This window comes from Harpia harpyja, chromosome 7, assembly GCF_026419915.1.
Source record: "Harpia harpyja isolate bHarHar1 chromosome 7, bHarHar1 primary haplotype, whole genome shotgun sequence".
NCBI classification, from domain to species: Eukaryota; Metazoa; Chordata; class Aves; order Accipitriformes; family Accipitridae; genus Harpia; species Harpia harpyja.
The window spans coordinates 29,467,421-29,480,121 of NC_068946.1; the positions used below are offsets into that span (position 1 = coordinate 29,467,421).

The 12,701-nt window shown below is 40.5% G+C and overlaps 1 protein-coding gene across 16 annotated transcripts in view; it reads left to right on the forward strand.

Annotated features, from left to right (window-relative positions):
• The window catches only part of PIKFYVE (phosphoinositide kinase, FYVE-type zinc finger containing), a 70,931-nt gene extending 66,474 nt beyond the window's left edge, over nt 1–4,457 (forward strand). For all 16 annotated transcript variants that reach the window (XM_052791277.1, XM_052791283.1, XM_052791278.1 and 13 more), the window contains one exon: nt 764–4,457. In XM_052791277.1, the coding sequence (XP_052647237.1) occupies nt 764–879 (116 nt within the window). In that variant the 3' untranslated portion in view covers nt 880–4,457. The remainder of the gene's footprint in view (nt 1–763) is intronic.
• The last annotated feature ends 8,244 nt before the right edge of the window (nt 4,458–12,701 follow it).

Consider the following 12,701-nt stretch of genomic DNA (forward strand, 5'->3'; position numbering starts at 1 on the left):
TATAATTCCTGGGAATGGGGTAAGGGTCATCTACTTTTCAGACTGTTCTTTTCTGTTTCTTAGTTACCAGCTACTCATATGCAAACTTAGTCATCCATAGCAAAAACCCTTGCCGACTCGTTTCAGAAGATGTTTTCTGAGTCCAGAAAGTCAGATATGCTCTGAGCTGTTAGCGTGGAGGAATCCTCGTCAAGCAATTGACTACTGCCCATATTTTGAGGAGCCGATGTGTTCCCTTTGTGGAAGCGAGTAGAGTACCTTTTGTGCAGCATTGCCTAGTGTTGGCCACGTGTTAATAGGAGGGCTAGAAAGAAAAGGGAAGGGGAACACTTCAAGTACCACTCCTCAGGTGTCTGGAGAAGATAAGAGCATGTCCACAGAGTGAAATTCTTCATGGGGAAAAATTTGCATTTCTGCTGGAGTACCTCAAAGACCTATAAACAGGAGAAGAGGAAAAAAACCCCAAACTGATCAGGGCTGATGTAAAAAGTCTAGATGGTTCCTCCAGGTTCAAGTATTTCAATTCAGTGTTAGGGGTCCAGACCTTGATCTGTCTTCTCTCCTAAATGTTTAAAATAAAAATTAAGAAAAAAAGAAAAAAAAAAAATAGCCAATAGGGTCCTGGAACCAACAGGCATTTCCATGTACAGTATGCCTTCATGATTATGCTGTCTGGTGTTGTAATCTCATGTGTCATCTGTCTGTACTGCAGTATGCTCTTTAGCCCATTTCTAACTGTTCTTTACTCTTACGCACACATTAGGTAAGATGCCAACTGTGGTCTCTCCAGAACTGTACCGGACCAGGTTTTGTGAAGCTATGGACAAATATTTCCTGATGGTGCCAGACCATTGGACAGGACTGGGCCTGAATTGCTAAGCTAAAGCCCATATTGGGAAAGCACAAGAGGACAATGACATTACAGTCCACTCTCTTCCTGTGGTCTGTCCAACAGTAAGCAAGAGGATTGCAGTTCCATGTCTACACTGACCATGTGCGTCATGTTGTGAAGTGTGAAATCTGCGTGTTGCACTTTAATCCTCTCTTGGAGGCTGATAAGTGAACCAGCCTCACTAAGTATCTATGCTGTAAGGTACCACTGAACAGCATTGATAAGAGACATTCCCTCTGTCAGTAGGGAAGGTGATGCTATCTCTGTGTAAAAGCACTGAAACAGATACTATCCAGTTCATGATGGTGTAGAAGTACATGATCTCTCTTAAGTCTTGCACTGCCTAAGTGGTGTTGAATACAAGCAGCTCATGTTTCTGTAGTGGATACATGGTACTGCAAATGTGAAATAAACCCCCCTCTGTGGGGGTGGGTGGGTGAGAGAAGAATGAAATTAATTCCTGAGTTCTGCTATTGTTGTCAGTGGTCTGTAGTTGACCTGTTTAGGATCCTTGAATAACTTGTCCTGCTTATGCTCTGTAACTTCAATTTTTCCTGGGTTCTGTAAACATGGGGTTTTTTGGTTTTGTTTGTTTGGTTTTTTTTTAAAAGACAGCTCCACAGCTGTAATGCCATATCACTACATCTTTTAAGTTATATTACTGCAGTACAACTCTGTCTTTATCAGTCATAATTTCATTTTAGCTGAATCCCATAAAAATGGGTTGTCAGTCATCAGCATACTGCAAAACCCAAAACATATCCCTTCAATCCTAAACAGTACTTTAATCTGAATGTTGCCCAAATCCCTGAAAACAGCTAACTAAAAAATATACCCTTTAACTTAACAAGACTTGATTAATTAGTTATGAAGCTGATTAACCCTTTCCTTAGCAGAAGGCACTAAGTTGCTAGACAAAATGAAGCATACTGCCTTAGAGTGACAACTTTCTCCTTAATGAAACCATCATTCCTGGCAGATCATTTCAAATCCATTTCAGTTCCCCAGGACTTTCAAACAATGCATTTACCTCATGGTGAAACTTTGCCGGGAGAATATTTTTCTTGCATGCATGACATACTGATGAGAATGAGCATCCAGATCTCATCACACTGTGCAGTCCCAGTGGAAAAACTGATTCTTCAGCAGTATTAGAATTTTTTTTTTGCACCACTGAGATGAATGTAGTCATGTTTTTCTGTAAAAAGAAAAAACTGAACTAACAGGTATCTTGTATGATGGACAAGATGTGCAGAGATGTGTGAATCTCTATGTTATGACAATAAGCACTTCTTTCCATTTTTATTAATTTTTACCTGGTTTTGTAGGTGATGAGTTTACTTTTTAGCTTCGTTATAATATAGGCCAGTAGATAAGAGAGTTTTTTATGAGTTTGAGAGGCAAGAATACTGTTCTTTGACTTCCAGTCTCTGATGGAAGGACTTCAAACGAACATGGAGTTTGGGAGCTCTTTATGACCACTTGCTCATTCTGACCAGTTGCCTGGTAATGCCATCTTCACTGTAACTATGGATTGAAATTTGCATTTTGTTCGCTCCTCCTGTGTTCAGTATTTTCTTCTGCAGCAGATGGTGATGACTCTGTTCAGGAGCAACAGCTGGGCAGTACTGAGAATGGAAAATGGCAGCAGTGAGAATTGAACTGTTGGCTCCAAAAACAACCAGTGCAGCTCAGGTCTGAGCTTCCAGGAGGCAACAGTCATTTGTGTTGGAAGAAGTCTTCCCCACCCCACTGCAAAGCCCTGCTGGAGAATAAGCAAAGATGCTGACCTTGAAGCAGCAGAAATGAAAGTATTCTCACTTCCTCTGTACAATGTAATCATTGTTTCTGGGGGTGCAGTGATGTGTGCTGTGGAAAGATGATGCAGTACTTCTTGCTTCCTCTGGCCCAGAATCCCTTTGGTCCAACACAGTGCATCAGGTACAGCTGACCACCTCTTGGACACATCCTGCCTCTTGTGTTGAAATGTAGGATGACTGGCTGTGTGGGGGGCCTTGTGTAATGAGGAACCAACCAGTCCATCAGCTCAATGCTACTCTTACTTCCGTGACTTTTACTTTCTGTCTTGGCTCATTGATGTGAAAGACCATGCCATGCAGCCTGAGTCTGTTCCAGTCTTGGTTAAATTTACAGGTATTCTTCCTCCTTCGCCTCTTGAAGTTTACAGGGAGAAAACTTGACTTGCTTGCCTAGCTAAGGTAACCCAACAGCAGCTGGCTATGTTATCTTCCACCTTTTGTCAGTATGTGGATTGGTTGTTGAAGCATGAATATGGGCAGCGTCATGGCATCTGCACTAGGCTAATGTAGAGCTGTGATGTGCTAGCCCTGTCCTGTCACCAGTAACCTTACTCCAGTGATGTGTGGCTGCTCTATACTGCTTGTCTTCCAGAGTCTCAAGCAGCTGGCTTTAAAGCAACACGATCATCTGACTGTAGCTAATGTTCCCCTGTACGTGACAGCATGAGGCCCTCAGCACTGTAAAAGAGAACCTTCCACTGGCCAGCTCTTTTACAGCCTGTAAACACAGAGCCCAAACGTGTGAATTGTGACCACCTTGGGCTGATGCTATAGCAGTTGGAGGGGTTTGCAGGAGCGATCTTGAGCTGGCATCAACAGCTAACTTTGGGTCAGGATGTGGCTGATAGACTAGTCCTGACCAGACTGGAGTAAATAGCAAACCTACTAGTCATGGGTAACACAGTAGCTGCAGTATCAACTGGAATTGGGACATCTTTGGGTGCCATGTGACATAAAGTTGTAAGCATTTCTAGTTCAAATCCCAGCAGTTGAACAGATCTCCTCAAATGTTCCCCTTTCAGAGTAAGAATTGTCCTGGCATTTCACTTGCTACAAAGCTGACTTTCTCAAAAGGAGAGTAGTACTTCATGCAGAAGAGATCTTTGAGAGCTCCTTGTGGGGCTGTGTTAGGTTTGTGTCCCTGCAGCATGCCTAAGGATGTCCTAGGGGAACAGTCTGGGTATTATATGAGCCCTTTGATTAGAGGTTTTTTTTTTTATTTCTTTATAACAAGTTTAGCATATATGTGTGTAAGCAAATCCTAGTTGCAAACATGAAGACTGCATTTCTTCAGAGCTACACTAGCTCTTTTTCTTCTGTTGTTTTGATCTGAGGCCTTGTGACAAATGTCTAAATCTTGTCCCAGTCAGAAGCGATGGCTTGCTTTGAGTCATTGTGTAGACAGCAGAATGCCTTGTAGTGGCCCAGCGATGTATTCTGTCCCCCAAAAGCACATGAGGGACTTGTGCTGGTTAAGTAGATCTGCTGGGCTCAGGGGAGTTACCTGTGGAGTGGACTCTCCCCTGTGAGAATGACCAAAACCAAATGAATCACTCACTAGCAGGTGGCCAGACCAATCATTATTCAGAGCACTTAATGTACCATAATGTATGTATTTCCAATTTACCTTGGTTCAGCTGTATTTTATAAAATTGATGTACTAAACTATTTGAGAATAACTGCCTTGACTACTTGGAGAATCTAAATGTAATGTATATAGATATAAATAAAGTGACTAAAATATACTTGAGTCTATTCCATGTGGTGGAACAGTTAGGTCTCGTAGCATCCCATTTTCTTGATCAGAGGCTAAGCCACCTGCTCAGCAGCAATTGCTCTGTTGGAAGTTGCCAGCTTTGTGTGCAGTGTAAGCATGCCTGTTATGTCTCTATACCTTGCAGCTTGTCTCTTCTAATGGAGCAGGACCTCTGGGCAGCTCTCCAGGTCAGTGGCAGCAGAATGTGCAAATAACCTTTCATGCACTTCTCCCACCTTCTCCCCAGCTGCTTTTCAACACACAGTGCTGTAAGAGACAGGGAGCCAATTTAGTCCAGCAGATGGTGGTGTTGCTGTGGCACAATTCTTGCAAGAGGTAGAACACATTCCTCAGGAAAAATCTCCAGGTATTTACATAGTCTTCTCTTAAGTGGACTAGATAAAGAAAAAAATCCAAGGAGGTCTGAAGATTAATGGCATATCTTGATTGCTTCATGTTAACCTGGTATATAGTAACCTCCTCTCTTAAAGCTAAAAATGATGTGTGATTAGTTTTGGGAGGGGGACTTGTTGGTTCCTAGAATTCAAAACTCAAAATGTAACACTTAAGGATTTTACCTGTATTATGTGCCATTACCGCTTTTGCCAGCTGAGTTTGAGTTTTTATCTGCTGCAGTATGAAACTGCGTCAGAAGCTGTCCTACCATAGGGGTGCGAGCAAGGCAAAACGTGGGATACTCAATTCAGGGGCAGTGCTGCCTTATGTGGTGTAAGGTTGAGTGGTGGGACTTGAGGGCCTTCTAGCATGATGTTGAAAAGCACAAATGCAGGGTTATCAGAACAGTGTTCCTCTAATACTTGGAAGTGGGACTGCCAACACCTAGTAAAGGACAAGAGTTTGTGCTCTAAGTGAAACTTCTTTTGGTTGGTGCTGAAGTCATCAGTATTAGAAAATGAAATGGTAATTGCATGTGTTTTCCATTGATGTAACTGATGGTATGAGACATTGGTCAACTTCCCCACTAACACCTTGATTTAGACAATACTACTATTTAAAAAAAAAAAAAAAAAGTTGGGATTCACTATCTTGGTCTATGCTGTAATGTCTCAGTTTGAGTCCTATCGTGTCCTAATATGAAGATATATAAGCAACAAAGAGTACTTCAGTTTTAATGTGGAGGTTTTAAGTCAGTGCAGATACAGAGTAACTTTGCACAAGAATTGGGAAAAGCCAGGCCATCCCTCATTTCTTCCTGTTTTCAGGACACAGAACTGGAAATCTGGCACACAAGAGATTCAAGATCCAGCTGTGCTAGACACTGATACTAGCCTAGTATTGCCACTAAGGTACTAAAGTAATAACAAAACAGGAATCTATGGTCTCCAAGCTCCTGCTGTGGAGCCTTGGTTTGTTATCAAATCTCTGTAAGAAACAAAAAGAAGCAAAAAGAAAACCACTTCATTTTTCGGTGAGAGCAGGTTTGTCTGTATCTAAATGTGTGCCTGGAGGCAGAGCCTGCTTCTCAAAAGATGAAGGATGACAGAAACAGGTAAGAAGAGTGGGTTGGGGGCTTGTTTGGTAATCTAGCAGAGTCGGAATGAGCCCCAGTGTGTGCACCTTGTTATAACGCCTTGTTCTCCAGCCCCTGCTGCCTCGTGGCATGAAGTTCCTACACCAAGTGATGTGTGTGAGGGTAGAAAGCAATGCTTGGTTTGAATGATAAAAACCAATGCTGAAATATCCCTGGTTATGAATTATTATCACCCTACATATTGAGTCTAAGCTTTGCAAAGCTCCAAGCAAGCTAGTTTCTTACACACCATAAAGCCAGTGTTCTTGTTTCCAAAGGCACAAGGTTGTTATCCTACAAAACCATGTTTGTTCACACAGCTTGTGCCAGTTACAGAGGCTGTTTCTCAGTTTAACTCCTGCAGTAGCTTGCAATAATACATGAAAGCAGAGCTGTTAGCAGTTAGCCAACTCCTTATTCCCTCTGCATTTTTTCCTTATGTGAGATCCTTTCCTGCTGGTCTGTGTCATTTGTGGAGCTGCTTTCATTGTACCTCCTTTTCTGTGATTATAGGTAGCTTCTCTGTTGGAGGCCTTGCTTGTAGATCTTTGTAGGTGAACTTGTGTTGTCAGGATTAGCTGACATAAGGTCCCTGGTCCTAATCTGAAGGTTCTTTCTAAGCCCAGTCTGAAGGCTACCTAACTAGGCCTTAGTCCTTGCAGCCTTAGCAAGCTGTTTTCTGACCCTTTCCAGTTGTTTACAGCTATATGAATTAAACAAGTTCTGGAAATGGGAGAAATGTGCTAGGTATGCAGGAGCTGTGGTGTGAGGAGTCCTGAGGAGAAAGAATAAAGCTTTGGTAGTGAAAGGTCCATTGCAGTCAATACTTTTAGGATGGCAGAACTGGCTGCACATGTAAATATGCAAGATGAGTTGTAAAATCTCATTGCCATCCTGAAGGAGAGATGTCTAGGCTCAGTAATTATAGCCTCACTTTGGAAGTACTGACGATGACTTGTGTGGGGACAATAGCAAGCATGTAAAAAAGCAAGCATGTCAGTAGAAGAATGTGAGAAGAGTATAAAAGCTGGTTTATGCCAAGTATCATATTGGAGAGTTATTCTTACAGAATGGTTTGTTTTGGCTGTCAGAAGAATCCTGCCTTCAGCTCTGAGGATTTTGTGGTGCTTCCTCTGTGAAGCTGACAAAGAGAAGGTGGGAGAAAGAGGCACAAACCAACACTGCTGAAGTTAAAAAGCAAAACAAGAACACCCCCAAACAGGTAAGAGTGTGCTTGTAGCTGAAGTAGTAAATTACTGAGAAATACTCCTTACTGTTCCCTAGAAGTGTTTGGCCTTTGGTTACCTGCACATGATCCTGGAATTGCAGTCTTGAGTGAAGTTTCGTGGACTTTGTCTTCAAAGCCAGAAGTTCATGTATTACAAGGTTCCATATGTTGTTATTTCTGCTTGGTATAGGGACAAAATAATTTAAAAGTTTACTGCAGTTAGGAAGCTCTTTTCACTGAAAAGGTAGGTGTGGGGAAAATCCCACTGATTATAGTTACAGCAGCAGGTTATAGATTGTTTTGTTTTGCTTGTAAAATGTAAGCTGTTTGAGGGCCTGCAGGAGACCAGCTCTTAAATCATCACTACCGACTGCTGGAAATCCAGTTTTCCAATTCATCTAGTGCACAGGCTGGCTATGTGTTTCCTTAAATTATCTCTCAGGATATAAAAATTGTAAGAGAAAATATGATCTTAGTAGCAGTTCATTGTTTTCTGGGTGTCTAAATGTGCTCTGAATCTACCTCTGAAAAGGTGGAGGACTGAAGTCCCATAATAGCTGAATATGTACTTCAGTGAGGACAGGTATCTTTTCTGTTAATATCTATGGTGAGTAAGAACACGATGGCTGTATCCTGCTCCTTGTCAAAGAAAGGCTGTTTTTACTAAAGGTCCTGGGCCTGTGAAATTTGTTTCCCAGTTTCCATCCAAAATAGCAAGAATGGAGCGGTGATCTTGGTATGTCTGCACAAAACCATTGTACATATTTTTTTTGTGATATGAACAAAGTATTCTTTTTCTTTAAGTTTTCTACAGTGAAAATAATTTTTTAATTCCACATTATCTGCTAGTTAGATGTATTTCTATAGTGATGTGTTTATATAGATGTAAGCCATAGTAAATATTCTATAGTAAATTATGGTTGAATATAGTATAGTATTTGAATGGTGATTACTCCCACTATAGCAACATCAGAATTCATGACTACTATAACTCTTATTTACTTGCTTAGTTTTGGGGGAAACCCCCCTACTTTCTTCTAATATCTCTCATCAGTATTTGGCTAGAGCTGTCTTGTGTGCTTGAGGTTGTCTGTCAAAACAGCAGACAGCTCTGTGTTCCTATCTCAGAGCTCTCTTGCTTTCATTGGCAATGGCAACTCTCCCCATAATTGAATAACACACCAAGCCTAGTAGCCCTAAAAAACAAATTAATGATAAATATTTTCATATGCAGTGTCTGTAGGCACCCTTATTTATATGCACAGATGTTGTGGTTTAACCCCAGCCAGCAACTAAACACCACACAGCCGCTCACTCACTCCCCCCCCCAGTGGGATGGGGGAGAAAATCGGGAAAAGAAGCAAAACCCGTGGGTTGAGATAAGAACGGTTTAATAGAACAGAAAAGAAGAAACGAATAATGATAATGATAACACTAATAAAATGACAACAGCAATAATGAAAGGATTGGAATGTACAAATGATGCGCAGTGCAATTGCTCACCACCTGCTGACCAACACCCAGCCAGTCCCCCGAGCGGCGAATCCCCGCCCCCACTTCCCCGTTCCTATACTGGATGGGACGTCCCATGGTATGGAATACCCCGTTGGCCAGTTTGGGTCAGGTGCCCTGGCTGTGTCCTGTGCCAACTTCTTGTGCCCCTCCAGCTTTCTCGCTGGCTGGGGATGAGAAGCTGAAAAATCCTTGACATTAGTCTAAACACTACTGAGCAACAACTGAAAACATCAGTGTTATCAACATTCTTTGCATACTGAACTCAAAACATAGCACTGTACCAGCTACTAGGAAGACAGTCAACTCTATCCCAGCTGAAACCAGGACAACAGAATATACAGCAAGTGAAGGCATACGTTAAGGATTGAATCAAAGGCAATTTAATGACTGAAGCTGTTTTTACTGAAGGTACCTCCAGAAAAAAAATAGGCAGTTTAACTGTTTGCTGCTTTTGACTCAGCCCTGCTTCTCTGTTGAAAGGTAACTGCTGAGTGGGTAACCAATGCAGCTGAGGAGCCAGCACATACTCACTCCTAGAGTCCCTGCCAACCTTTGCAGAAACAGAAGGCTGGGATCACTGATCTGGTACGCTGCTCCAATATGGACCCCTGAGAGGGAACATTTACACAGTACTGTTTAAACCTCAGAGCAAGCGCTGAACTGATGTAGTAATGCCAACCTATGTTAAAGATGCAAAGACAATCAGTGATCAAAATACTGATGTCCATGTTGAATTCTGTAACGGGTATTAAAATGACTAATACTAATTTACACCAGTATCATTTGTTAGTGTACTTAGTGGCTTCTGAAGCTTTTCAGGTTAGGACAAACCGAGCAGTTAAAACTTGGTTGTTTTCCAGGCCCAATATGATTGGGGAAGTAAGGGACCTGCTTGTACTCAGTGACTGATCTGGAGGTAATTCTAACTTTAAGGGCATGTATGCTGTAATTTAAGATGAAATTTAAGATGAACCTGGCCTACAGTTTGCTCTCATATGTTTCATGTTTTTGTCTCGCTGTCATATTACACAAGAAATTGTGCACTGAGATGCTCCGTTGTAAAATAAAGTGTTTACATGTTTATGCACACAGTGTTTTTCTTTTTCTGCACAGATGGGTGCATTCAGATGTTGAAGTATAACATCTGATGGCCGACACTGGTATTCACAAGAACAGAGCTCTTCTACTTTTCTGCAAATACAAAAGCAATGAAAAAATATTTCTGAGGAAGGCAAATAAATGTTTTGTTTAAGAAAAACTTGTTCTGTAAGCTCAGTGAAATTGCTGCCATTGTCCTTATTTTACCAGGGAAAAAAAAGTGGAGTCCTGATTTCAGAATCAAATCTGCATCTCTCACTTGTCCAAAATTTTAAAAGCATTTTGTTAAATACCTACATATATGTTGCAGTATTTATTTAGTTTTAGCCTGTTATATCACTGTGCTCTACTAATTATTGTGCAACAAGATAACATTTGGAAGTAAAAGTTGTGCAGAATACCTATGGTTAAGACTCTTCCCTGTTATCAAGGATTGCTCTTTTCTGCTATATTTAATATGATGCCCCTTTATTCTCGCTAAGCAAATATGGGTGTGAAGTCCTGTAGGTATCTGGTCTTTTCAGTATAGTGCCCATGCATACTTAATGTACTGTAGCTTAGCCCTTAGCCCTCAAACACCTTGAGAACAGAAAGGTGAAAAAGTGACAAAGTGCCTACCTGTCTTAGCTGAACTGAGTGCAGCTATGCATGTAACACCACATCCTGCAGAGAGTTACCATATCTTGTGTGATGTCTTAAGCACAAAGACCTATGTTATTACAGCTGTAACTCCCTGCGTGTGCCTTATTCTAACTGCAGTGACTGTGGAACAGGGGTACACTACAGCTGCAGCTGCATAAAAGGGTGCTCGTTCTAAAAAAGAACAAAGCAGAATAGGAAGTTCTGTCAGAACAACTGGTACTTCTTGGCTCTAGTGGCTGGCCAGGCATACAGGTACTTCTTGCATGCTGTTCCAGCCTCAAGCCTGAACAGAAAAATTGTGCACTATAAACACAGTTCACTCACTCTAGTATATAACTGGAATAATGAAGTCATTCAAGATGTAATGATCCAGTGATCAGAGGTCGCATAACAAAGTAAGTGAACATAATTACTGAAAAGAGAGTATTGAATTAGAGTTGCAGAAACAGGATGGGAATATAGTAATTTTTTTCTCTGTTATTTACATAGGATATTTTTCTAATGCAGCCTTTGCAAAAAAGACACACATAGTATCCTAGACGTGGGCTTCTGTTACTGAACTAGCTGAGTTCTTGTGACATGAAAGTAGACTAGCTACCTGATGAAAAAAGTTATATATCTAGGACAGCACAGCTGGGATTGCTTAATGTACACATATGCACATAACAAGAGGAAGAAAATGTTTTCTTTTTCTGCCAGGATTATAAAGACTATCTGAAACACATACTATAGGGAGAAAGTTATTTTCTGGAAACTCCAGGTCAGCTGTATGAATTTCTGATGGTTGAAAGGACCTGTAATCAATTCTGGTTAAAGTGTGTTCTTGTTAACATGTCTGGTACTTGACAAGGATGGAAAAGAAAAGAATAAGGTCATTCTTTATGTGGCTCCATGGTAGCGTATAATATGCAGAAATTATATCTACTTCTTCATGTAAGTTTGAGCTGCCTTATGGAAAAACAATATTCTGCTTGCTGTCCCTTAAGCCCTAGAAAGCAGAGAATCTCTTCAAGGCAGTATTTCTCATTCCAGCTCAGTTGTATAGTAAGAATTCACCAGAACTAACTTGTTTTTACTGAGTATCATATTCTAAAAAACCCAACCCCTACTTATTTCAGCTCTTGAGTGTTTTTTGAAACATTGACATTTAAATAAGGTAGACATTTTCTTACAAGATGTGTTGGCTTGTGAAGAATACATGCCAAATGTTAACAGACCTGACTCTTGTAGCCTTGGTCAAGAAATAGTCTGTGGAATACACTGATCATATACATTCATTTAGGAAACATTCTTCTTTATGTCCAACTAACTGTAATTTCTGTTGGCAGCTAGTAATATATAGTCTATTAGGGCTTAGAAAACTAGCAGTACAAGGATGATTGTTTAATGTTGGGGCTAAGTACATAATATCATGTTGATGATTTACCTTTAGCTGTTTATTATTCAAAGTCTGGTGGCTTACATATAGATGGAAGAAAAAATTAGTAATGAATTCTAGCATAGAGAGAAGACCAAGGCTGAAAGTATTTGGACTTGGAATGTCACTGTTTTCAGATGCAAAGTCTCAGTAAATGAAATAAGTTCTTTTTGTACATTCCTGTTGAAAACTTTTAATATTAAAACATTTTAAGTCTTTTTATAAACTGATAAAAATGTATGGAATTTCCACAACTAATTAAACCTGAAGCATGCCCATGAATGGAAAAAAAATCAAACTTGCCAAGTTTAATCAAAACATGATCTTTCCAACTGCAGACCATATAAAATCAATATGTTGCTTGAAACTTTTGCTATATTTTCTCTATTCTATTTTTATGCTTTTTAGCAGCAGCAGAAGCTAGAGGAGCCAAATGTGTCTTGGGAACTTTGTTGTTTTAGTATAAGGCATGATATCTAATCAGCTCAGTGATACTAAACAGCCATAGAAGTCCTTCTTTTAATTAAAACAAAATGGGATGCAAAAGATAAATTTAAAAGCCGTTGGGCCTCTGTATGTACTATGACACCTATTGTACAGCTTACATGTATTTTGTGTTTTATTATGTGTTGCCCTTTCTTTGTGCATGTGTAGTTATACCAGAAAGAAAAGGTACAAGGCTGGCCTCGTGGTCTGCTGCTTGTAATTTGAGAAATGTGGCAAGGCTGCCAGTGTTTACTTAATACCCTGGAAAGTTCTAAGCAAAAGAGGCCCTAGAGAGTTCTTGTGCCCTGCTTTGACT